Below are 27267 nucleotides of genomic sequence, written 5' to 3' on the forward strand. Positions count from 1 at the left end.
AAATCTGATTTTTCTTATATACTGCAGAATAAATATGCTTTGTAGTACTGTATGTAACTCAGCTATTAGAGTGGTTTTATAACATTGCAACAGCTTGTTCTCCTGAGCTACAACAAACACTTTTTTTCTTTAGCTTTGCCAACTGTGTAGTGATTACCACAATGTTCATTCTCAGTGTCGCATGCAGAACATGTCCATGTAAAATAAAGCTTTATGGAGGTTAACCTGCCCCCGCCCCAAGGCTGCTCATTCAAAATGAAAAGTATTTCTTTACACTGCTCCTGTTTGCTGCTGATTTCTGAATTCAGCCCAGGGAGGAAGGAACTTCTGGTCAAAATAGGAGCATGAACTTGGATTGAAACTGGCCAAAGCAAACCCCAAATCAGAAAAACTGATTGTTAATTGAATTACTATAATGCTGTACCTACCCTGGCAGAATAATAGGGACTTAAATGCCATTTCCTTGAATGTGATCTGTGGAGTCCTAATCAACTAACTTGCTCATGTCTTTATTTGGTTCATTTAAGTAAATCTAATAAACTGCTGGGAAAATATGTTAATCTTAGAAATACAGACCTAAAACCTGACCTTAAAGCTAAGTAGGTTTTCTCAATACTAAGTAGCATTTTAATGGTTTTTATGATTTTTTTTCCCCCCAAACAGATTTTTTATTCTGTTTGTGAAGCATAAAATGTTCAGTTAAACTTGGTTATAATAGAGTACCAAATGACTGAATTTTAAGTCCTTCACAACTCTAATGATGCACGAGAACTAACATAACGAAGGGTAACAAGTTGAAAGCAGTAATAATGATTTTATATAACAATATAAAATAACAATAGCAAAAGTTCTGTTGGCAAAAAAAAGACCACAAGTGAGAAATGCTCTCTTAGTAGTAGCTTGAGCCAAGGCATTTCCATCTGTTGGCTGACTGCTGATTTCCTGGTTTCTTGCCCTACGCCCCATAGAAAGATCTAAGGTGGGCGGTGCACGCTTCCTTAGGAAGTTTTTTCAAAGCCAGGATCTTACTGGCTTGTCAGCCCTAGTTTATGGGGTACATTTGTGTTGTAGCCACACTGTTGTGGAAGTCTGTGGGTTGTTAGCTGTTCAGACAAGTGCTCCTTGGTCAGATGGCCCAGCACAGCCTTGCCCATAGGATGGATGGATGAACCCTGTGTCCTTCAGGTATTGAACTGAGGAATAGGAGCAAAGGGAACAGAGAGGTGAACAGTGACAGGAGAGAGAACGGAGGTACCAGAATGAAGATTGATGGGAAGGTGTTAGCATACTTCATGTGGAGCTCAAAAAAGTAATAAATGGGAGGGGCTCAGAAGGCAAGAAGAGGAAGGCATGGTCAGATGTGCAAGATGAGGTATGGAGGACTTTGAGTAGCAGTGATTTCCTGTTTCCCTGAAAACTCTTGGAATGGGAAGGGGAGGAGAGATCATTCCCTTGCTTCCTAGCATTGTGCCTTAAATTCCATTTGGTAGGCAAGAAGCAGAACAGTCTGAAAAAAAAGTTTTCCAAAGAGAGGCTACATTCCCCAAACAGAAGCTGTTGCTGCAGGAGACAATCCGGCATGTTTTCTTAGTGGTGGATTCACTTGGTCTATTTTTGGTGATTTAATCCAGATGACTCCTCGTAATCAGATTGAACAGACTTTCAGCTGGTTGGGCTAATGCTCTTGGAGTCAGTGTGGTTTTGGTACTTGCAAACTTTCTGAAATGGCTTTGTGATGGCAAGCAACTGAAGGGCTGCAGATGAGATCAAGGTCAGGAGTCATAGAACATACTGAGGGGTTGTAGGGTGTCAAGGAGAAATGCAGTTCAAATTGTTTTCCTTTAGGGTAGGTTTATGTAATTAATAGGTTAAATAGCAATTTGACAAAAAGGTGTGGCATTCTTAACTATTAAGGAAATATGTTGATGTATAACACAAGTTATCTGATTGTGAGACATAACTCTTTGTTTTAGGTGCTATAGTGCTATGCTTTGGTTTGGGCATTAGACTTTGAAGTTCTTACTGACTTAGATTTCTCACAGAAAGTAGTCTATTGGGAAACCCACAGGACCAACATTATGCTTGTGTAGAAGACACATAAATCTCTGGGGAAATGTGGCACAGATCTCATGAGTAAATGCAGAATGAGGTTTAATTTTCTTCCTGTAGGCTTCCTTCTCTTCTAAATCTAGATTCTTCTGTACTCTGTGGTAACAGCATTCACTAAATTCTGTCCATGTAGCAGTATGTTTCTAGAGGACAAGTGATCTGGACACAAATACAGGCAGACAACGTACTGCTTTGGAAAGAATTTGTGGAACTGAGTTTTACCTGAGTTCAGTAATTTGATCAAGAACAAGGTTTCTTCTTTTTTTCAGCTTGACAGCTGCTAGGAACATGCTTCATAGAATGCTTACAACTAATTACAGACTTGCAGAAACTTTTTTTTCCCCTGATTTTTCAGTTGATTGTGATGTAGCTGTTTGATATGAAACACCACAGGAAAATCATAGTGGCGATTAATGAATTTTTGATTCCCAGACCAAAGGATAGTATGGAGTGCCATCAGAAGCTGCTGAAATGGGAATGGAATTTTATTGGTTAGATAGTGAATTTCTATAGCAATTAATAGGAAATGTTACTTAATGCATCTTCAACTTAGATGAATGATGTATTTATGTACATATATACACACAAACACACGTGTACGTATGTATACATACACTCGTCATTGCTCCTTACTAAAAACAAACCTGATTTCTTTCCTCTTGTATTTTAAGACTTTTATTTAGCTTATCTTTTTTTTTTTTATTATTATCTATAAGACTGTTTTACCTCTTGAATAGAGAATTAGTTCTGTGAATCCACAATCATTCCAGCATGCAGTTTCCCTGCAAACTGGTCTCTGCAATTAGAACAGAATTCCTTGTTTTTGGCAAACTTGATATTTAAGTGTCAGCTACAAAATGGGAAATCTTTTGCTGCAAATTGTGTTGCATAAAAGGTGTTTAAAATGGTCTTACTGCAAGCACTAAGGACTAATAAAAAATGAATCATTACAGTTATTGCATCATATTGTTTTTCTTTGTTTCCATGAAGCTGTGAAAGCAAAAGTTGATGAAGACCATAGGGATGTTCATGATTTATATAGGAATTCGGCAGAGTTTTGGTTTTTGGATTTGGAAGGGGAAGATACAGCAGTTTGAGTGGATGCACATCCTTATCAGTTCCTTCTCAGTACTCCCCTGCTTTGAAGTAACAGCCTTTTGTTAGTGAGCTCTATCTCTGGGCTTCCCTTCTGTCTTAAGGTCTAAGTGCAAACCAGCAGCTTACTTCGAGTTCCAGGATATCTGCAGCCTTCTAGCCACAGTGGTCCCAGTTACTAGGAACAGAGAGATCAAGCAGGGTACAGTGGAAGAGCTCATATTTGCAGTGCAGTAGTTTTCACCACTGTTGTTAACCTTGCTTGTGGCTGCACCCAGTATGTTCAGAATGGACACTTTTAAATCTGATCTGAAGAGTAGTAAGGGACGGAGTCTCTGCATTGGCCTTGAGCATCTCCAGTGCTTCCAGAGTTTCTGTGCCAGATGAATGAGACACCAGAGTGCGTACAGACTCCTGGGCCGGGCTGTGTAGGAAACACTGGTCGGGATGTAGCATTCTGCAACTAGGTTTCTCTCACAGAGTAGTGGGATGTGTTCTCAACAGGTTTCCAGTCTCCTATTATAGCAGCAGTTGTCATTATATTGAGCTTTAATACAGCTTGATAGAATGAAATATAAAGTGCCTTTGGTTTTCTTCCTGTAGTTGGGGAACATGACTGGTGTCCTCTCGTGAATTTTCTTTGTGCTCTTGCACAAACAAGCTGTATACTAATGTTAGCTGCTGTCTGGCAGACTTGTGATAATCTAACTTCTAATGCTTTATTCATCTCAAGGGTTGCTGAGGAGTGACTCTATACCTGAGGTGGGAGAGGATGTTGCTGCTACAGTCAGTATGGCAGAAACACTCTCAGAAGAAGAACGGGATGAGCTAAGAAAAGAGCTTGCCAAGGTAATTCTTTTGTAAATAGTTCTTAAACTTGTTTTCATAATGTAAATCTGGGATAATGTTATCTTTGAACCTACAGTTAATGCTTTGCGTAGTTATTCTGTGAGTGTCTAAAGCTGGCACTCCTGTGTATTGTACAGATAGGAAGGAAGAGTGTCAAGGGGAAAAGAACAGCCAGTTCTAATGGGGAATTAAGCTGGAAGTGCTGAATAATCTTAAACTAAGATACATAAATACCTAACACATTTTTTTTCTCTAGTGAGAAAGGAGTAAATCAGCAAAGAGAACATGGTTGGAAGGCAAAACCCAAGTATTGTCTCAACTGGTGTGGAGTAGCTAAAGCTGTTTATTTCATGAAGAATGCTTTGTAGTCATATCTGTGTATGCACTGTATTGCTAATGTCTAACCGTGTTACTGTTCTTGTCCATAACAGAATATTTTTAAGAGTGAGAAAAAGTAGCATTCTTTGAAGGACAGACAAGCAAATAATCAATCCTGATACATGCCAAAGTCAAGCTTTTTTAAGCAGCCAGTCTTTTTTCTTTAGTAGCTCTATGGGACTTTAGGACCCTTATGAAAGACACTAACTTGAGCGTAAGGTTGGCAAACAAAGATTAGCTTTAAATTAAGCACATTTAATACATTATTATATTTGGCAGTCCTGAGTATCATTTCATGCCAAAGGTAGTGAGTGTGGGCTGGTCCTGCTAGGATACATCACTCTGGACTTGGGACAGATATCCAAACAGAGGTGCATTGAAGGTATTGTAAGGAGTACAGTAATGGGCTGTACTCCTGTAAGGAGCTTAAATGAGTGGGCAGCCTGATAATCTAAAGTAGGGTGATCTTGCCTGGATGAGGAAGTAGGATTGGAGGTATGCCCTTGCCTTTGTACATATGGCCTTAGTGCCTCTATCACTTCTATAAAGCTCACAGAATGGCATTGTAGAACTGTGCTGACATCTCTGGTCATCTTTCCAGAGAGGCTTAAGTGGCCATCTGAGTAAAGAAGGAAGTATACAAACAATATAGTTTTCTAGTTACAGAGCAGGTGCTGTGTGTTGTGTGTTTGTGTGGGTTTTGGCTGCTCAGTCTGCCACCATTTCCACGCTTGCTCTGGGGAAGACGCTCCTGTGGCTGGATCCAGTCTGCAGGTGCTGGCTTAAGCCACAAAAGGACCTTTCTGTTGAAGCAAGGCAGCAAAATTTGTGTATGGATCAGACATGCTCTAAGCTTCCTGATACTGGTCACACATTGGTGTATCTTCTGACGTGGAAGTAGAATATGGGCTTGGCGATTGTCCCAAGTTTGACTAATCTTCAACCTTTACGTATCATAAGTAATAATTTCTAGCTATGCAATCTTTTAGTTACCAACTTCCTTGTACATATTCCAGTAACAGAGCTAGCTGCAGGTAGATTACTTTCTCACTAGCTCTTGTTGTCTCTGTTGGATTTCCCTTTTAGTATTTAGGAATGACTGTGAGGCAATGTTACAAACCCCTGTTAGCCGTCCCATTACTGAAGTCTAGTAGATGCTTTAAAGAAATACATAGTTGAATGGTTAGGTATATTCCTTGTTAACTGTTAACCACTTGTTAACAACTCTCACAGGTGGAAGAGGAAATCCAGACACTCTCACAAGTGCTAGCTGCCAAAGAGAAGCATCTAGCAGAAATCAAGAGAAAGCTGGGAATTAACTCACTACAGGAATTAAAGCAGAACATTACCAAAAGCTGGCAAGATGTTACATCAACCACAGCGTATGTACCAGCTCATGATGATTGTGAAAACTGTTTAGATCTTGTGTCATGTCTAAACACTCTGTTCTTGTGAAGTGAGTATAAATAACACAGTTGTATTAAAATATTCCCTGGGTAAATCAACATAGATTTTTTTAAAAGTAGAGCACTGCAAGCCATGTCTCATGCAAAAGAAGAATGATTGACCAAAATTTGATCTATTCTAACACACATTTTTGTCTGATAGAGCTGAGATACCAAGGTGTCCGAAGTCCAACAGAATACCCTTCTTTTCCACCCTGAAAAATTGTTATAAACGGAGCCCATGCAGGAAGAGCATGAAGTCACAATTACTGTTCTTGCCAAACACAAATATTAGCTTAAGGTCTAGAGCAAGCTACCTTCTGCAATTAATGACCACAGAATGCCACAAGATGTGACTGAAACTTTTTATAGGGAATTTTATTGACAGAACTGCATGGTACAAGAATTTAGACACTTCACAAAAAAATAGGCCTTTTTCAGTGTGTGTGCCTAGTGTTGTTTTTTTGTTTTTTTTCTTTTATATTCTCTTGAGTTTTTTTTTTTTTTTTATTGATTGAGGTGTTTTCTGTGTGAGTTTATTTTATATTTTGCTAAATCCTACAATAGCAGATCTGTTCTAGGATGGGATAGTAGGTGCATGTTGGTGAACTGGGTCTGTTCAGAGGTGGCAGAGATGCTGTGGCCAGAAGGCTCAAAATAATGTCTTAAGTAGGTTTTCTATTAGACCCCAAAGCTGAAGTGTACCTCTTCCTTTGATACAAATAAATACACACTAAAAGTTTCCTTATGTGTTCTATTAAAATAACTGAAAACTAAATATTTTCTTGAACACAGATACAAGAGAACATCAGAAACCCTGTCTCAGGCTGGTCAGAAGGCTTCTGCTGCTTTTTCTTCTGTTGGTTCCGTCATAACCAAGAAATTTGAAGATGTCAGGTAGGTTTCTTTACCTTTTCCTGAGTAATTGCATTTTTTTATTTAATCGAGTGATCGCTGCAATAAATTTATGCTGTTAACATACTTAGTACTTCTAAAAGCTAATCTATCAAGAGCCTTCAGCAACTGTTCTAGGGGAGGTAAGAGACTTGCTGCAGAATCTGCTTATATGTCCTCACTGATGCTGAGGAATTCTGTGGTGTGTATTTTACGTAGGCGAGAGAAGCAATATGTGCTACCACCTCCTCTGCTGCTCTTACTTTTCTGGTGTGATTGCAGGCAGCACTGTCTGCCTGCCTCTGTGGGGTGCACATAGCACTATCATTTCTGCTCTCTTTCTCAGCTTGTGGAATATTATATTTAACAGCTAATATCTTTAACTGTTTGTATTTTGTTGTTTGGCTCTTTTTGTCGTGTTTGTTGTTTTTGTTTTTGTTTGGGTTTGTTTGTTTGTTTGGGTTATTTGTTCCTTCCAGGCGTGTTTTATTTCTTTCTAAGCTGTGCTGCCTCATAGAAGTGGCTTGATTTTATTACATTTTTAAGAGACTATTGGCACTTTCTAATTCTTAACTACTGTTGGCATGCAACATATTTTGACTTTGTGCCAAATGACACAGCCCTTGGTACACATTAGGTAAGTCTGCCAATCATTCTTAGAACTATTTTGAGCTGCTTGCAAAAATCCTGCTGGATGCAATACAATCAGATGCTTAGCTTACAATTCCTTGATTATATATTTCTTACTACTGGAACCTATACAATTATTCATCTCCACAGGTAATTTCTTGTTGTTAGCCTTAATTTTCAATTGTTGGGCAAATAAAAATTCACACATTCTCACAGAATATTGCTGCTTTGGCAGCAGTGTAATAAAATCAGCCATGTTAAAGTGCTGCCATTAACCTCTTGCTTTTTGAAGTCTAGTGAGAAAACACTTTGAGTACAGCTACACAGTTACATATTTTTCTTCAGATTTATCAGAACTTCCTTTCTCTTTTTAATGCTTACTCTGGCATTGAGCAGACTACAGGCATTTTCACATTCCTTTAGGTAAGGTGGACACAAGAATTGCTTCTGAAACTAAGCATGTAGTCAGACTGTCTCCATTAAAGTTTTTGATTAAAGTTTGTCTGTAAAAGGTAATTTCTTCTTTTCTCCAGTGTTAGTAAGGGTAAAACTGAAGCTCTTTTAGTGTCAGGGAAGATGTTACTTCATGTTCACCTGGTAACTATCTCAGAACATGAAATATTGAGGGTACATACTAATTAATTAGTCTCTCTTCCTTGTTAGAAAGAAACCAAATAAAATGATTCTGCAGGGTTTTTTATCAAGAGACAGAATATGGTGTTGAGGTCAATGGCATGCAGGATTCCTCCTTCTTTGTCTGTACAGTGTTTGTGCTGTGGCAGAGTAGAGATTTTTCCCTTTTTATGTGTATTACAATGGCTTTTTAACATTATGACTCTAAATTACTAGAGTCTAAATGTAAAATAGTTTGTACATTCTTTGCTCATAGTTTGTCCACTGAAACAGTCATTGAGTTGATTACTTTAGCAGGGCCAGTATTTTAGTTACTTCATCTACATTACCTTTGATCCAAGCAAATACTTGGTGTTTTCAGTAGTTAAAAATCCTGTGTAACAACTTCTGTGAATTGCTTCTCAGCCCATCTATGCACACCTGAGTCTGACTTAATCTTTTCTGTACTTTCCCACTAAGTAGCTAAAGACAGCAGTAGGATCTCTATAAAGATGTTGAGATTTGGCTCCTAGAATACTAAGTGGGAGCTATTGTCCCAGGGAAGGAGGTGGGCAGAGGCACAGGATGCTATGTGAACTCAGACTCTGGAGTGAGCTCAGTTTAGTCAGGTATAAGAACAGAAGCCAGTCTCAAATGTCCTGTTCAGCATCAGTGAGACAGTGGGAACCTGGAAGACTTCTCTGTTCTTTTTGGATGCAGAGCTCACCTGCTCACTTAACAGGTGTGACTTTTCTACCGTAAAGCTGTGGTGCTCCCCAGTTAGTACTGGACTACTGCACTGGACAAGTACAAGCACAGACTCAGAGCTGTCTTCTACTTCAGGAATACCTTAAGAGTGTCCTAATTACTCCAGTTAGTGGCTTTGTGGGTGTTGAGTACAGTTTATCAGAAACTGGGCCACTGGGAGGGAATATAACAGTATCAGAGAAGTCCACACTGTTGGTGTGCTGCTTAGAAAGAATCATGGTGATTCAAGGTATTGTTATAAATTCAGGGACAGCTGTGTTTAGAAAACACAACAAAAGTGTGAAGAATTAGTGCTGTTGAAGATCTTAGTTGCATTTGAAACAAAAGATTAAAAACCTTTAAGTTTTTTTTTGTTTTTTTGTGAGAACCAAATTGATCTGGAATTCAGCTGGTGAATTCAGGGCTATATGACTACCCAAGGCCAACTCTGAACTTCAGAAAGGTTTAGATGCCTAAATTCTTTCCTGGAAGTGAGAGTTGATGGGCCTGATACTTGAACTAATACTGAATATGCAGGTGCATTTTTGTTCTTAAACTCTTACATTGACTTCATTCTGGCTTTACTTTCCCTGTATTGTTTTGGTTGAGGGACTTCTCAGCTATAGTGGTGTGATTTCTTTCATGTTGGACTATTTCTATGTATTCCAAGCAGCAGACGTCACATGCAGGTCTTTATTTGGGCACTGCAAAGTGATTTAATAGGAAGCTGCAAAAGGGAGTGAGGCAGCTGCTGGAGCTGGGGTTTAGTTAGTTTTGGTGTAGCTCTGTAGTAAAACCTGCCATATTGCAAGCCCAAAACTTGTATTAATTCACGTGACAATGAAGAATATAAATTACAGTCTAGAAGACAATCAGCTTCTCTGTGTTCTGGAAAAGCCTGTGAAACCCAGACTATCCATAAGAACGAAACACAGGAGAAATGGGGTTGGGGAAATAGAAGAAACAGAGCTGTGCATTACTGACATGTCAGGAAAGCATCTGGCCTTGTGTATCTGATTCCGAGTACGCTATAACTACAAATGAACCTATAGTTGTGCATCTGCCTTAAGAGATCTCAACCTTAAGAGAACTTTGTTTGTTGTTTTTACTGATGAGACCTCATAAAGAATCTCTTAAAACTTGCTCTGAAATAAACAGAGCTTTTTTTCTTCTTTGAATGTATCTTCCATTGATTGTGCTGAGATGCTAATTGAAAGTTTGGAGGTGCATCTTACAAGAGAGCTGTTCCCCTTCCCTCCTCTCCTCCCTTAGCAACTGTCTTGGAAAGTTTTCTCTTGAAAGACATCATAAAGCCCAGACAAATTTTGACATTCCATATATAGTTATGAAAAACTGAGATAAATCACTTGTAATAATTCTAAGTTACTGTTGTGGTATTTGGTAAGAAGTTTTTAATGTATAAGGCTTGTTTGTATGTGCAGTAAACAGGGATTTTCTGTATGGAACTAAATTAGATGCCAGGTGGTATTAAGGCTATTTGGGAGCTCCTTCATCTATATATCCAGTTACCTTCTAGGAGTAGATGTGTTTTCTTGCTAGACAAACAGTAACTGTATAGCAACACTGGCAGGTTATAGAAATCCTCCATGAATTTCAGAACACAGGACCAGAACTTTATCCCTGCTCCCAGCATAAACCTGACCTTGAATACTGACTGATGTGGCTGCTTTTGTTGGATATTATATATTGATGAGTAGATAATTTGTATCGATGAATGTAAAAAACTTACTGAACTGAAAGGGAAGCCTTCTGGATGTAGAGTAATTCTTTCAGTAGGAAGATCAGCTGATTAAGACTCTCAAGTGTTTGCTACTTGTACTTGCTATCGCCAAAACTGTAAATGAAGCATGACTCCTGTTGCTTGTGAAACTTGAGCAGACAGACAACAGTAAGCTAAGTAGAACAAGTACTAACAAGCATGGCACCTGAATCTGTATAAAAGAGAAAAGGTTGCTGCAGCTTTTGCTCTGATGTACTTGTATGTGTGTGTGCATGGCTAAGCAATTTAAGAAAGCAAACCCAAGCAGTTACTTAGACTGTATAAGATGGTTTGGCTGTTTACCAAAGCTAGTTTACAGAAGTCAGCTCTCTAAGACAATTTCTTCTCAATGTAATACTTAAACTAACGTTTCGCTTTCTTTTCTCTTAATGCTGGCATTTAGTATACGCTCCATACAACATTCAATTAGTATGCCTATTATGAGGTAATGTATGCATAATCCAGCTGTTTGGTTTGTTTATTTTCATGTGTGGGATCAAGTCAGATTAAGCTTAAGTCAACTGACATAGTTTTATATAACATAGTTTTATAAAAAACCAAAAAATGCACCCTGCTTTGTACTAACATATAGGATAAAATTTGTTTTATTTCTGGTTAACAGAGGTGGTTATCAAGCATCTGGAAAGTGACATTTCCCTACTGTTTGGAAAACTAACAGCTTTTCCCTGTCTGATAGAGTGTAATGCTACTAAGTGATTCCAAGTTTAAAAGACAGTAGCTTGGCATATGTTTTTGAAAATGAAAGTTAGTAAAAAAACCCCTGTGGTTTCACAAAAAAGTCTCTTGGTGATCTGGAATGCTTCCCTTTTCTCTCTGCTTGCTTGGCACTGTGTCCCTCCATCTCCTCAGGGTCTGGTTTGATGCATGTGTCACTGTGTGCTTTCCCAAGGGAAAGAGTGCTGCTAATTGTTGGTGACCTACACAAATTCCAAGCAAAGGAAGAAGCAAAGCTCCAGACTGCTTTTGAAAAATACCCTTGTCTTCAATATTTATAGAATACATTTTTGAGTAATCCTTAGTCCTGGTCCACTGAAGGCAAGCATTTTCCATCCTATGTAAAGGCAGAAAAAGTGTACAAAGCATTGCACAAATTTGCACATAGCTACTTGGAGCAGTAAGCCACCCTTATGACCCTAATGAATTATTATCAATTAATAATTATAACTAATGAATGATGATTAATTATTATCCAGCCCTCAGCTCTGGAAATCCCAAGCTGTCCTGCTTTTTGTATGCAGAACTTACTATTTGTAATTACAGCTGCCTTTGGCACTTAAAGGCAAGGGAGAATCTCACATAAACTGAACATGTTAGAAGAAAATGCCAATGTGAAGCATGTTTTATTTATTGAACATGTAGAAAAGTAAACTGAATTAGTTTTCTTGTAAAAAGTGAAAAAACTGTGATAAGCTCTCTTCAACAATAATATATTAGGCTAACCAGAAGTGATGACTAAGATTTTCTGAACAAATGCTTTAGGCCAGAAATGTGTTTGAAATCACTGGGAATAATAAGCTATACCTAAAATACTTGCTAGTTCTCCCTTCCAAGTTGATATGAAGGATCCTATTGCTAGACCTGGCAATGTTTAGTTGCCAAACATGAAAGTGAGCCTGCAATTTGAGTATGTTTGAATTTTAGTTTTGTAGTACTTGGGGCGATCCAGATGTAAACTATTTTTAGGCTATCTTTAAAACAGGGAAAGATCCCCGAACAAATCTCATGTTGCTATTGGGAAAAAGCAATTGTCTACTTGTTTTGTGATGTTTATGGATTAATTAGATGTGATTTTAATTATGTGGTTCCTTTTTTTTTTATTTTTTTATTTTCATAGAAATTCTCCTACTTTCAAATCCTTTGAGGAAAAAGTTGAAAACTTCAAGGTAAGAATTTCTAAAACACCTGGGTGATTGTGGAGCTGTGAATGTGGAGAAAAGACTCAAGCGGATTCTGGGCAGCCTACTTTTCAGTTACTGGCAAACCTTTGAAGAGGTGCTTAGATGAACATCTTTTAAAGTGCTGTGGAGATGGTTACTCTGCTTAATGATTTGCAAATAAAATAATGGGGCTGCCTGCACCTCATACAGGATGATGCCTTTAGAAGAACTAATAGCCAGGTAACCTGTACAAAGAACTAGTATTAAGTATCCAAAATAATTAATACCTAATGCTAGGTATCCAGAATTGTCTAGGCTTTTATTTCATGCCTTTCTAGGGACTAATACCCTACTCAGGAGAATAGCTTGGGATATGTGTTTCATTTCTGGCATAAAAGGCAAAAGGCCTTTGCACCTTTATTTTTTACTTCACTCCCAAAAGCCTCAAGTGCCGGAAACAACCATTAATAACTTCTCCAGGTAAAAACTCACTTTAAAAATAACTAATCTGTGTAATCAGAACCAGATTTGACTTCCCCATGGCACACTGGGCTGGATGAGAAACATGCAAGTGATAGCAAGGGGGACTAGCCTTCTCATGCAACTAATTGGCATTAATACTCCTGCAGTCCCACAGAGTGTATGCTGCAGAGGGAAGTGAAAAGGCAAACACATTACCTGGAGAAAATAAAATAGTTGCTCTGTTCCTCTAAAGATCTCAGGTATTGCTGTTGAGACTCAAAACTGTCCAAAGTTCTTTCTTGAAAAATATAGTAGTGACTTTTAACTCTGAATCTCCTAAAGATTTCATGGCTTGAAGGGCTGCATACCTTCTTCCATTTGTAACTGAGGGTGTGTCAACCTTTGGACTCTGGAATCAGCTCTGGAATAAGGGCTGCTTCATGTATCTTAAAGTTAAAGGGAGACTGCTGTGTTAATCGGTGAGTGTTTCCTGCCCCAGATACGTACAGATTTGTTTTAAGAATATTATGGAGGTCTCCTAGACCTGGAAAAACTTCTTCGTTGAAGAGAGTTATTAAACTCACACAGATACTGGTTTTGTACAGTTAAGCATGTTTGGTGTGCCAAGTAACTACTATGCTTTTTGGGGGTTCTCTCTATGTTCTAGTCTAAAGTTGGAGGAAGCAAACCTGCTGGGGGAGACTTTGGAGAAGTTCTCAACTCTGCTGCCAATGCCAGTGCCACAGAAACTATTGCAGAACAGACAGAGGAAGAGACCCACTGAGACTTCTGTCTCTGTCCTGCTACCCACTGCCAGATGCTGCAAGGAAAAACCAAGCACACTTGTAATATTCTCTGCGCTCTTTCCACTGGATGTGCTTTTATTTAGCACGTAGTTATTTTACCCGATTAACTGATACCAAGCTTGTTTGTGGGTTCAAACTATTTTTGAAACTATAATACATTGTTTGGGGTTTTGTGTGGGAAGGGGAATTTCTATGCCTTTCAAGCATATAAAGGACTTACCTGTAATTTGAAGACAACCTTTAAAATATAGCAATGAAAAAAACTCTTTTGAGAAGTTAATTCTATTGTACAGATACTGTGGATACATAATTTCTTTTCAATCTGTAGCTACTGCTCAAATTAACCCTTATAAATCTGCTGCTGCTGCCAAACTGAAGCTTGTTACTTTGCTCCCTTGTGATCGATTCAGTTGAGTGTTGCCTGCAAGGGACACTGGACTAGGAGACCGGACAAGGAGGGAGGGATCACTCCCAGCTAAAGAAAGGACTTCAGTTTCAGCAGGCTTTACACAGGTTATAGCAGGATCACACATAGGTAGGAATGTACTGTCTTTTGAGCGTGTTCCTCATACAGCAGGTATGGATAAGTAACACAGAACATGTAAAACTTACCCATCTGTCTGTGCATTGTCCACCTCAGAAAATTCTGACCAATGCAGATGGAAGCAAGATGCCTCATAGTGCTGGTTTGGTTCAGTCACCGTAACATTTTCAGTCTTGTTTTTTGTACAGGATGTCACTGTGGTAGGATTACACTCTCCTGAACATTTGACCAGTCACAAATAGATTCATCTTCATTCACATGTGGTGGTGTCACAGTCACACTAACAAAGCATGGAATGGAAGAAAAAGCCTGACTCCAGAAGTGGTTCATTTTTAGTCATCAAGAGAATTGCTCCTGTATTCTAATGTTGTTTCCCTTGTAGGCTGGACCCTGAAAACATCTGCTACACCATCTTACTCTTTTTTTATGTATTTAAGGCCTGTACCTCAAGAATACATCTGTTCCTGTTCCCAGAAGTCTGTTTTGAGAGGTGCCATCGTTCAGCATAGGTCTCCTAAAAGATGTGCCCTCCTACATCTTGTTTTGTCTGCTGTATTCCTCAAATTTCTTGTTTCATGTGTTTCTGCCACGTGGTTAGGACATTTTATCACCGTGCTTAGAACTGGAAACAAGTTTTTGCTACACTTGTGTGAAATCCATGAAACTTCAACTGCTACAGGTGTCTGGAGGAAACAAGTTGGCTCCTGACAACCTTGCTATCATGTCAAATGTAGAATGTATACTTAATTACATGTGAGAAGCTTAATAAAAGTGTATGTGAAGAATGTATTGTTCTGTGAACATGGAGGATAATGTAAACGAGTAAGGAAATTTTATTTCTAATTGAAACAGTCCTTTTAAGTTTGGTTCAAAGCAATGCTGATAGATACTACTGCACTGCCGGGAATCTGTGTGGCTTAGCTTGGCATTTCTAGAGAAGACTGAGCCTACATTGCCTTCTAGTGGCTTACACAGAATTACAAATCACAGAATTTTTAGGGTTGTAAGGGACCTCTGGAGTTCATCTAGCCCAAACTCCTGTTGAGGCAGGGTCACCTCTAGAGCAGATTGCACAGGAATGTGCCCAGGTGGGTTTTAAATGTCTCCAGAGTGAAAATCCATTACATTCTTTGGCAACCTGTTCCAGTGCTCTACCACTACATAAAATTAAACTGCCCTGATTACATTGTGAAGTTCAGAAAACAGGCTACCATGTTCCCTCAGCCTCTGACAGCTCCACTGTGACAAAGGAGCAGAGAATTGAATGTATAAAGAGAATGGAGCTCTTCCTCTTTTGGATCACTAACCGTGTAGGGCCGGTTCTTCTGGAACATGATCCTTATTGGATGGGTCTTTTATTTATCTAACTGACAAATGTCATCTAGTCCAGAGCTGAGCTTTCTGTTTTCCTGAAGGAAGGGGTTTTTTTTTATAGGACATATGGCAGTCCTTTTATTAGAACACATTATTACACTCCAGGAGCTTTTGCTGCATCTTCCTCTGCCCATACTTTCCTTTTCTCCATGGAGGTGGTTTTGGGGCTGCTGTGATCACTGAAGCTTTGAAACACAAATCAGTTTGAAACACAGAATCAATTAGGCTGGAAAATACCTCTGAGGGCAGGGAGTCCAACCTATAACCAAGCAGCACCTTGTCACAACTAGACCATGGCACTAAGAGGGGCTCCAAAGGGAATGGGAGAAGGTTGTGTCAGGGAATGCTCCGCTTGGGTATTACAAGATTTTTTACCCAGAGGGTGGTTGGGCACTGGAACAGGCTTCCCAGAGGAGAAACAGCACCAAGCCTGGCAGAGTTCAAGAAGGGTTTGGACAGTGCTCTCAGGCACAGGGGTGACTCCTGGGGGACACCTGTGCAGGACCAGGCGTTGAACTCGATGATCCTTGTGGGTTCCGTCTAACACAGGTTATTCTACGAAGTGCCACGTCCAGCCCTTCCTTAAACACCTCCAGGGGTGGTGACTCCACCCCCTCCTTGGGGAGCACATTGCAACGTGTAATTACCTTTCCCGTGAAGAAATCCTCCCAGATGTCCAGCCCACTCTTTCCCTGGCTCGGCTCCAGCTCCATTCCCCGATCCAGTCGCTGTCGCCTGGGGGCAGCATGGCGCCCGCCGTCCCTCACCCAAGATGGCGCCGCCCGCCTCAGCCCGGCGCGCTGCGCCTGCGCGGGGGGCGGAGGCCCCGCCCCCGCTCAATGATGGCGGCGGCGCTGCGAGGCCCCGCGTCCCGGCCATGGCGGCTGCTGGTGCCCGCGGTCCGCAGGGGCAGCGGGGCCGCGCCGGCACCCCCCGACCCTCCTCCGCAGCGAACGGAGCAGCGCCCGGGCAGCGGCACCGCGGGCTCTGTTTCCCTGCAGGTGAGGGCGCGAGGGGATTGAGCCGGGGCAGCATCCTCGGCCCTAGTGAGGCCACACCTGGAGTGCTGTGTCCAGTTCTGGTCTTCTCAGTATAAAAGAGACGAGGAGCTGCTGGAGAGGGACCAGCGGAAGGCTGGAAAGATGAGGAGAGGTCTGGAGCATCTCCCTTACGAGGGGAGGCTGCGGGAGCTGGGCCTGTTCAGTCTGGCAAGACAAGACTGAGAGGGGATCTCATCAATACGTATAAATACCTCAAAGGCAGGTGCCAACAGGATGGTGCCAGAGTGTTTTCAGTGGTGCCTAGCGATAGCATAGGGAGAAATAGCCATAAACTAAAGTACAAGGAGTTTCACCTCAACACGAGGAAGGACTTCTTTGCAATGAGGGTGGCAGAGCACTGGAACAGGCTGCCCGGGGAGGTTGTGGAGTCTCCCTCTCTGGACACATTCAAAACCAGGAAACCCACCTGGGTGCATTCCAGTGTCACCTGCTCCAGGTGACCCTGCCTTGGTAGGAGAGTTGGACTGGATGATGTCCAGATGTCCTTTCCAACCCTAATAACTGATAGTCTCACTGCTTCACCCTGCATAATAAATAGCCTGCAGAAACAGGACATATCATATTTCTTTTTAAGATGCTCCTACAAAAATGTAATGTAGAAAGCATGCAAGCAGTTTTAGTTGTGTAGAATGCTGTGTTCTGCCTTTTTGCAGGCTAGCAGGGAGGATGTGGAAAATCTCTTACTGATTTTATTGGGTCAGATCAAAGACCTGTTAAACCAGTATTCCAGAGACTTTTAGTGGAAATATAAAGATTTTTTATGAGTAAAACACCTGTAGAATTGTACATGTGTGAAGCCAGGATAAGGAACATCAGGATGAGGATTGAAAGGATGCTGCATATTATTGTGAAAACCCACAGTTCTCTGGGAAGCTGTCTTTTGTCGCTCTAATTAGGAACGGCTGGGTAGAGGCGACACAGACTCTCAAGGAGTCAGAACAGGAGAATTCCCTAGTTTATTACTTTAGACTTGTTTTATAGATTAGTTCGTGGAAAGTACAGAAAAGAAAACTCTTATTGGTTAGTTAACTGCTACATCACCATCATTGGTCAGTGGTGTACACCACCTCCTGACTTTCTCCTGCAAGGAAAACAAGAGGACAGACAAACAGCACCTGGCAGTTGTTTTCTGTCTCTGAGGATTGTTTTGAAATCCTCCTATGAATCTCTCAGGCAGGGAGCAGTTTCTGCAGGCTCCCTGCAGCTTGCTCCAAAGCTAGCATCCATAGTCTTTAGCAGTAAAATTAGGATGGTGTGCTTGGCAGGGCCTGCACTCTGGTAAGCTGCAGCACAGATGATTTGTCAGGGGCAAACTCTGCTCCTGATGTGCACAAGGAGGGTCACAGGTTTGTGTCCCATATCTTCTGTGCCATTTGTTTTCCTGTTACTCCACCATGAATCAGTTGTGGAGAGAGAAATGCTATTTATTGAGGGTGCAGTAAGTAGAATTCTGGAGCAAAGGGCCACCCCATCAACAGCTGCTGACTCCTGAAGGGTATAAGGATGTAAGCCCTTGATTGAAGGGTGTAAAATATTAGTCCAAAACCTAGTTCACCATTACCAGACAGGAATAATGTCAGAGGTCTGGTGAGGCCTTGATAGCTGGCAACCTTCATCCTCAGTGTTGTACCCAAATGGATTTTACCCAGATGCTTGTTGGGAATCCAGGGGTATGGAAGTGTGAGAGGATGGAACTTGGGAAAGAGTGAGTGGTAAAATAAATATAGAGATTTTATGAATAACCATCACTTTCTCATGCAGTGCATCGAGTTTTGTCATGGTGATTTTTCCCATAGCTTGTGACAGTGCCCATTAGCAGACAGGTAGGGAAACAGAAAAAAGTTCTTTGTGGGTACTGACATATTACAGAATATCTCTTCCAGACTGAAAACCCCTGACCTCTGCTTATTCCTCAGGTGGAAGTGGTTCCATGCTGGTGTTTATCCTGGACAGTAGTCTTTTTGTAACTTTTTTCAGTTCTGTTTGACCACACCTGTATCTGAGATTATTTGAAATGTATTCGGTAGGATATGGAGATTAATGCTGTGAATTATTATGACAGGACTTGTTTGGTACTGCAGGTCGCAGAATCCAAGACCTGATATCCCAAATTACTGCATAATCTATAACATTCAGTTTTCCATTGAAAATCCACACTTCTAGCAAGGCTGGCTGTGCAAAGATCAAAAGTTTTCCTAACTCATGGGCTCAGGTGGTGTCCAAGGGGATGTCCACAGAAGAGTTTAAGAACAGAATCACTTGATGTAGCTGTAGCAGATACTGAATGCTACTCTGGGGATTTGGGGATCCCCTTTTTGTTTTTCTGTTGAAGTGAGTAGCTGGAAACATTATTTTCTATCTACATAATCTCTTTCTATCTGTAAGTGAATTGTTATCAAGCTGTTAAAGCTTCTTAACTAACTCAAATGTTCCATTGTATTCACAACATCATTTTCAAGTGGAATTGTATACACGAATACACAATGCATTACTAGAAATCAAACTAGGGTTTTGAAATGAATATCTGGACTACAACTCTGAATTTCTGTACACTTTGCTGAGCTACTTTTTCACTTGAGCCAGAAGGAAAATAGCTTGCTTTGTAGTGCTTAGTGATGTTCAAAGCATAATAATGAGATGAAGATTATCATGAGTCTACTTTCATGCTGCTCTTAGCCCAGGTAGTGCTCAGTGAGTGTGAGTGTGGTGAATGTTTAATCATTGATTGCTCTTTGAGGAGTTTACTGAAGAGGGAGTGGGTTTTGGTGAAAATTAGTTAGTGGTAGAAGGTAGCATGAAACAAGAGGGAAATTAAAGGGATCTGACTGCAGTGTAATCTGTTAATTTTGTGTAGTTTTCTTGAAATCATGTTATCACCACTTTTAGCTGATACTTGATTATTAGAAAGTATGTTACTTGGTAAATAAACTTTCCACAGCTGGGAGCAGTCCTGATGCTACTTTGGTAAAGCTGGGTAATACTTATGGTAGGATGCATTGGACGCTGATGGAAAAACTCAAATATTCAGAAGATTTTTGATGAGATCCTTCTAAGAGGAGCACACACTTCCTTCTGGAGAGGGTGTGATGACTTTAGCTGTAGTCCCTTCTGGGGGTCACGGCAACTGCAGAATCTGCTCTTTGAAGCAGGGGGAATGTGGCCTTGCTCATCCCATACCTGAACTACAGTCAGAGGAAAACTTGTGTTCCTTATCTGAGCTGACAAGTAGTGCCTGTCTTTTGCTGTGCTTCATCCTCTAAGAGCTAGAGGTGGTGCTTGGATTCTTTGTGTTTTTCCTTCTTTTGGGAAAAGGCTTGGTAATGTTTCTGTATGGGTTTCCTGTGTCAGCTGTTCACTCATTTTTGAAACTGGATGAACTGGCTGATATTTGGTTGGCAGTGGCTTAGGTTAGGCAAATATAAGTAAACTTGATAAATGGGCATGTTGACATGTGTTTGTCTTCAGATGATTCAAAAAACATGGTGATGATATTTTTCCTAGGCAGCTCTTTTAAGTTTTTTTTCAGCAATGTGTGCTGCTGACCATACCTCAGAGTTGCCTGGTGGTGTCTCTGCTGTGCTTGTAATTTTTTAGGGGTTTGTGTTTTAGCTTTCACCTTCAGTTTACAGTTCTGTTGTTACTGTTTTGTAAATTGTGCAACTTACAGACAAGGCACTTAAATGTTGATTAAAATTGTTGAAAAGGTTGCAACTTGGTAATCCCAATATCCTGATAAACCCTTACAGACAGCTTGCTTCTTGCTGTGTTTCCCTTTTGCATTTTTATATTTAAGTTTTGCATTATAAACAAAGGAAAAAAGACAGGTTTAAAGTTCTTTTTTTCCTCTGTGGAATTGCTTAATGAAATATTTTAGAAGGACCAATGCTGTAAGTGTTACCTTCATTAATGGATTAAAGCTACTTGTCTAGAAAAATAGGAAACCTTGTCTTTAGGAAGGATGAGATGATTTTTGATACAGGTAGGGAAATGTTTTTTGAACTGTCTTATTAGCTCAGTTACCAAAGTTTGAAGAAAATGTAAGAATAAAGACACTAATTAAGAATAAATGCACATTTTTTTCTCCACTGTGAACTAAGTAGTCCAAAAATGTTTCAGATATGAGCGGTGAAGTTTGTCAAGTGTCCTTTAAGGTGGAAATGGGCTATCATTAAGTTAACTTTGCTGCTAATCTGCTGTATGTGTCACTGTGTGATAAAGCTGCTCTGATGGGACTTTTTCATGTGAGAGTAGCAGGGTACAAGCATCAGGGGCTGGTTACACGAGCAGAAAGTTGTCCTTGCTCAGAGGGAGGGATGTGCAGCCCCTGGCTCGGCCGGGCTGCAGGGCCCAGCTGGGCAGGGATGCTGCAGCAAGGCCTGGTGAACATCCCCGCCCGGCACAGCAGAGGATGCCGCTTGTTTCCAGATATCGCAGCAAAAGCAGCACGTTGGAGGAATTTCCTATTTAATTCCTTGAATACCGTGTTGGAAGGGAAAGCAGGTATTAAGAAGAAACGTAACTGATTTTGTGTTAAGTTCAGATAGAAGGGATTGGATTGGTATCAGTATATTATATCTAATTTCTGAAAGGAAGAGATTAGAAGTTATTCTTCCAGGCACATACATGTTTTTAAATTGACTTAGCCGTGGGTTCTTTGTGAAAGGATTAGTAAATTTGAGGAAGATATCTGTGTATTTAAATGTCACTATTTAAAAAATAAAATATCAGTATTCATTAAGAAAGAAAATGAAAAAATATTTTCGTAGGCCATATAAAGGGCTGTTTTTTCTGTTTATGTTTTAGGGGAGAAATTAAAAACTAAAACACAAAAGTCACAAGTTAAAAGGAATGTATTACATTTCTGAAAGCCACATGGGTATCTTTATAAAGAATGTGTAGTCGTCTTGCTTGTGCAGTATTTGGACATCCACAGTTTAAAATAAATGTGTGACACTGGACATTTTGAAATCAAATAGTAAAAAAAAATTAGAATTATTTTCATCTAATAATTGATGGGAAATATTTCTCTCAGTCTGCCCACCTAACTTAGCATTTAGAAGATGATTTTGCTGAAGTTGCAGTTATTTGAGAGCAAAAATGTGATTAATATTTAATGCAATTTTTGCTTGTAATTTTCATAGGGTAATATTTCTTAGTATACCTGTAATTTTTGTGTGACTGGAGTGCTTTGCTAGTACTAATAAATAACTAATAAATAACATTCTTTGTTCGATTACAAATATGACAGCATTTTATAAAACCTATATGCCAAGCACAGAGGTCACTGTTTCAGGCAGATTAACTTCTGGCCAGCATTCAAGTGCTGGAAACTGCTGACTGAGAGAGGGACTTGCCAGCTGTGGGGTTTGGGGGATCTGGAATGAGTAGTCTTTACCTGGAAGTTTCTCTTGATTTGCTTTGCTAGATTGTAATTCTGTGTTTGAGAAACTTGGGTTATGTGTGCTCAAGCTATGCTGTGAACATGTCCTGGTGCTTTCAGGTTCATGCTAAATAAGGACTGTGTCACAGCTGTTTCAGCATCCTCTCAGCAGGATCTGCTTGACATGCTGGTTTATATTAAAGTAGAAATGAACCTGTTTGTCCTTCTTTTGACCTCAGTGAAGGAGCAATTCTGTCTTGTGAATGCTCTGGTTGTGGCACCAAAACTTGTTTGTTCTGACTTGGGCTTGTCCCAGCTGAAGGCATAGCTGGGTCTGTCAGATGACCTGCTTTGCATGTGACAGAAGTCTTTGCATGACAGGATTTTGTAAAACTCACACAGTGTTGGAGCAATTGGACAGCAGAGGAATCATGCATGCTGCCCCTTTGGAGGACTTAATTATAATTAAGACAGTAACACAGTCACTGCTGCCTATCACAGTCAGGTACTCAGGAATAAAATTAATGTGGGAAGGCCCTGGGCCCTTTGTCCGTGGTTGACTTGAGCAAGATGAAGATTACAGCTCGAAGAGTTGTCTCTGGAACTTGCTCCTTCAGATAGCTCTGGGCTGGTGAGTGGTTGCTTTGGCATTGCTGGAGGTCCATGAGTGGTAGGTGATATGCCTTAGATGACTGGCTGTCAGAGAGAAATCCCCAAAATTAAACTGTCTTGGGACTGCCAGTATCATGAAGAAAAGGAAGTGCTTGTCAGGTGCCTAGGCTTGATTGACTGCATGTGAGATATCTGGAGGAAGGTGCATGTAACCATAATGCGACAGTGAAACAGGAATTGAAATGCTTTCTAGTGGTTACTATTATCAACAGGATATTTACATCCCCTGTTGCTGTGGGAGATCCTGGTTATTCTCCTCTTATGACTATTGAAACAGCATTCTGTCCCCTAGGAACCTAGAAAAAAAATGTCTGGAAGAGCAGGGTAGTGATAAATGGAGAAAGGCAGATACTGGGCTCAAAACCTCATGGGTTGTTCTCAGGCCTGTGTGTGCTCATCTGGTTAGATTTTCTTTTTGACATAATCCACTGCAGTAGGTTCACCTACTTCCTGTGATTTAGATGCTAATGTTCTATTTATTTGCTATAAAGTTATCCTTAAAAGAAAATACAGAAAAATGTTTCATGTTTTAAATTCTATATAGAAGTTATTTAATTTCAAGAAAAACAAGCTGTTTTATTGTGACCAAATTCTGTGCTATTTTGTGTTGTGAAATAAAGTCTGAGCTCAGCGTTGTTTAGTAAATGATCCACCTGGCTAGTCAACAGCATATTTTCAAAGCTGCATTTGAAATTCTTTATGAAAGTCTTGTTTTGCAGTTTCTTTGCTGTGTATCCAGTCAAAATGTGAAGATAAATAGAAAACCTTCCTTTTACTACAAGCACGAAGAAGCTGGTATTGAGTCAACCAGTGCAGCAGATTGTACATTTAGAGGACTTGTTGGCTAAGCCTTGGTTGTTTGGGTAGCATTATAGGGTGTTAGCAATATGATTTTCTGGTTTTAAATGGGCAGCTGATTGATGAAAAGTTTCAAGAAAGGACCTAGAAGCAGAAGATGCTTAATTTTTGTGATACAGCTGTGCTGACCTTCCCCTCCCCAGATGTCCTCTAATGTTTTATGCTGTTCCTCCTAAGCACATGCTCAGTTATATAAAATCACAGGAAAAAAAGAAAAGTATGCTTTTAAATTTTAGTCATGTGTGTCACTGTATATAATACCAAAACACCCAGACTCAAACACAATAGTGTAAACCTTTAACTCTTCTGATAATGGGCAGAGATAACCATAATTGACTAAAAAAATCAACCTTATTTGCATTTACTCTGATAGCATGATATTTGTTGTAGGACATAAAAGGTTAATCTGTTAATTGGAAAAAATGGCATTTGTTTTCTGAACAGTGCTGCTACACTTGAGTTAGTAGAATGTTGTAAGGCATTGGTAAGTTAAATATGTTTACAAAGTATTTTGGATAATTATGCTCTTTCATGGGTAGAAGAACAGTTCGTATACTGCATCTCAGTGATAAGGTTATCTTCAAATAGAAAAAAACCTGCAAATAGCTTTAACATTGGAGGTTTCTAGATAATGAAGAAGTTATGATACTAAAAGTACAGTTCAGGAAAACCTGTTGAATATTAGGCACAGCACCCAAATCCTATTCCTGTGATCTTTTTTTTTTCTTTTGAGATGTACATGATCCTTCTTGAAAGGTGTAATTATGAGAAACAAAGGTAGTTTTCAACATGGTGTTTTACTGGTTTAGTACCACATGTATTTGGTTAATTGTTAATTGCATCTCTCTTAAAAATGTGCTTCGTTTACAATATTACATTGTTCATTATTATGAATATATATATACACACAAATATATACGTTCAAACATATGTGTTCTCTGCACAGCTTAGATAGTTTTAATTAGAAGTTGTTCTGTATGCAAAAATTAAACTAGGTTTGGAATATGCTATATTCATCAATCAGCATTGCAGTGAGTAAATAAAATATGGAGCTTGATGGCAGGTTATTAATGAATATAAATTTATATAAAGTAGTGTATGGTGAAACTTTCATTGTTTTTAAAATTAAAGTGTAATCCTTTCCTAATCTGCAATCAAAATATGATTTTAAACACTTTTAAAAAAACATATAATTTCACTATGGGAAGTTGGCTTAACATTTGTGTCTGTAGCCAAGCAAAATCTTCCAATGCTCTTTGCCAAGTATGACAACCCTTATAACTTCCTATAACTGTGTTTGCTTCCCTTTGGACAATGCTACTAAATATGAACAATCCTGTTCTTGGTAAAAATGAAGTTTAGTACTCTCCATATTTTTTTTTAGGATGAGAAAGGTTGGTAAACAGGAACTGTACCTTGGACAGAATGAAGATACTCTTCAGTGAAAATAATTTATTCCTGCATTACATGAATTTGAAAATACCCCTGTAGATATTTTTGTGCAGTAGCTTCTTTCTTAGTTACAGTTCTTCCTAGGTGGGAGCCAGTGAAGCAGTACAATTCTTACATTTCTTCTTGAGAGTTTATGTGCCAGAAGGTTTTATGGCTTGTATGGTATTTGTATTGTTGAAAGTATAATGCACACTTATGTAGCTGAAGCTTAGACTATTGGTTTTTAGGCTGGAGATGATCACTGGGGTCATCTAGGCTGTGACTGACATAAGGCACTGAATTTCAGTGAGACTTTGGCATTTACCCTAGCAAGTGTGTCTTTCAGGTAAATTTGTGGACTTAAAATTTGATAAATACCCTTTGCTCTCATGAGACCCCACCTGGAGTACTCCATCCACTTATGAGGTTTCCAGTATGTGAAAGATGGAGCAAGTCTGCACGAGGCCACAAAAATGGTTGCAGGCCTGGAGAACCGCTCCTGTGAAGAAGACAGGCTGAGAGAGTTGGGGTTCTTCAGCCTGGAGAAGGCTCTGGCAAGACCTTGATTTGTACTTTCAACATAAAGTGTCTCTCTCAGTCTTTATTAGTAGGTCCTTTAGTGATGGGGGCAATGGTTTTAAACTGGAAGAGGGTGGATCTAGGTTGGACAAAAGGAAGAATGGTGGGGGTGGTGAGGCGCTGGAATAGGAAGCCGTGGATGCCTCATCCCTGGAAGTGTTCAAGGCCAGGTTGGATGGGGCTCTGAGTAACCGGGTCCAGTGGCAGATATCCCTGCCCATGGCAGGGGGCAATAGGACTAGGTGACCTTTAAGGTCCCTTCCAGCCCAAACCATTCTGTGAAAAAAGTGTCAGTTGTAGTATGTGTGTATAAGAAAGCAACATCCAAGTTTCTACTCCAGTGTTATTTCGGTGGTTTCAGTCTTATGAGGGCAGGTAGATATCCAGTTAATGTAACTATCTAAATGGGATTTCCTAGAGGCTTTTTATTAGTGTTATTGTAGTTTATTTAGCTAAATTGATAGCTAAGTAGGATATTCTTTATATTCTAGTGCTTATAGCTCAGCTGATTTCAAATGGAGTGGCAAGAGCAGCTCTGAGTACAATTAAGATTTAAAATACTGTCAGATTGTTTTGTCGAAACTGCAAAGAAGGCTTATGGAGTAGATCATGCTGTCTGAGCTGTTCCACAGGGGAGAGGGTGCTCTTCTCCAGAGAGTTCAGCTCAATATGCTCACAGGTATGCTGGGACTTTGAGACTTCCAGTACATATATGCAGTAGCACTACGAGATTTCACCTTCAAGTTAGCAGTGAGAGTGGAGTTCTGTGCACCTTAAAGCCTAAACCTGAAATATGAACAAAAACAAGGACTCAGGGCTCCCATGAGGTGGTTTTTTCAAAATACTTTTAGGCTTTGACAGTAAAATATAAAATTTTATTATCTGGAGTGAAGTTGGAGTGATGCTTTGCCAAAACGGTTACTGCTTCTCATCAAGGGACGGTTAAATGCCTCATTTCAGCTTCTTACTTTCAGCCTTTTTGGCTGATGACTTTTGTTTGGTTTGCTTTTTAAAATAAAACTGTATTTTTTCCCTGTGCTGAGGAGAATGTATGGATGTTTCTCTTTTGATTGAAACAGCATAATTTGCTTTGCTTTTGGGTCATGCTTTAGGGGTGCTTGGAGTTTTAAAATAGTGATAAGAAATAACTCTGGACAATTAAAACCTGAAGTATGCAGTTTTTGAAAGTTAATAAAAATTTAATAAAGAATGAATATATAGAAGTCAATTTACCTCATCTTATAGGCAGAACAGAGCTGTTTCTCTTGCTTTTTACAATCATAAAATCTGAAAGATTTTTTTCCCTCCAATTGCTACAGTTTTAGAGGAAAATCTTCTGGTGCTCTTTGTGTTCTTCTTGAATATCACTTTTGTAGTACCACATTGTATTAAAAAGTGGTTCTGTTTTCTTCTCCCCTCTCCTACTTTTTTCAAAACTTACCTTAAAAAAGTTTGGTACAGATACTATCTATGTTTATTCCAAAACTATAGAATTAGGAGTTTGCTACTGTTGATGGTGCAATTCAAATAATTACTCAGGCTGGGAAGAAATGAAGGAATATGGTGTCTGCTGGAACTCTTAGTTACACTGTTATTCCTTATACTAGCCTGTAGATATTAAATAATTAATATTAGACTAGAATCCTTATAGCTAAAATAATTC

The 27267-nt window shown here is 39.7% G+C and overlaps 2 protein-coding genes across 5 annotated transcripts in view; both read left to right on the forward strand.

Annotated features, from left to right (window-relative positions):
- Window positions 1–15034, forward strand: part of TPD52 (tumor protein D52) — a 39626-nt gene extending 24592 nt beyond the window's left edge. For 2 of the 4 annotated variants that reach the window (XM_088059509.1, XM_088059492.1), the window contains exons 2-8: window positions 3938–4053; window positions 5665–5813; window positions 6672–6773; window positions 7797–7823; window positions 10943–10984; window positions 12395–12443; window positions 13567–15034. In XM_088059509.1, the coding sequence (XP_087915635.1) occupies window positions 3938–4053; window positions 5665–5813; window positions 6672–6773; window positions 7797–7823; window positions 10943–10984; window positions 12395–12443; window positions 13567–13683 (602 nt within the window). In that variant the 3' untranslated portion in view covers window positions 13684–15034. The remainder of the gene's footprint in view (window positions 1–3937; window positions 4054–5664; window positions 5814–6671; window positions 6774–7796; window positions 7824–10942; window positions 10985–12394; window positions 12444–13566) is intronic. The other 2 variants (XM_088059500.1, XM_005517072.3) reach the window with 2 other exon arrangements.
- A 1335-nt stretch (window positions 15035–16369) lies between these two features.
- Window positions 16370–27267, forward strand: part of MRPS28 (mitochondrial ribosomal protein S28) — a 79192-nt gene continuing 68294 nt past the window's right edge. The window contains exon 1 of the mRNA XM_005517410.3: window positions 16370–16624. Within this exon, the coding sequence (XP_005517467.3) occupies window positions 16370–16624 (255 nt within the window). The remainder of the gene's footprint in view (window positions 16625–27267) is intronic.

The sequence above is a fragment of the Pseudopodoces humilis genome, chromosome 1, assembly GCF_049639895.1.
Source record: "Pseudopodoces humilis isolate 2021_Gansu_Grassland_sample_001 chromosome 1, ASM4963989v1, whole genome shotgun sequence".
Lineage (NCBI taxonomy): Eukaryota > Metazoa > Chordata > Aves > Passeriformes > Paridae > Pseudopodoces > Pseudopodoces humilis.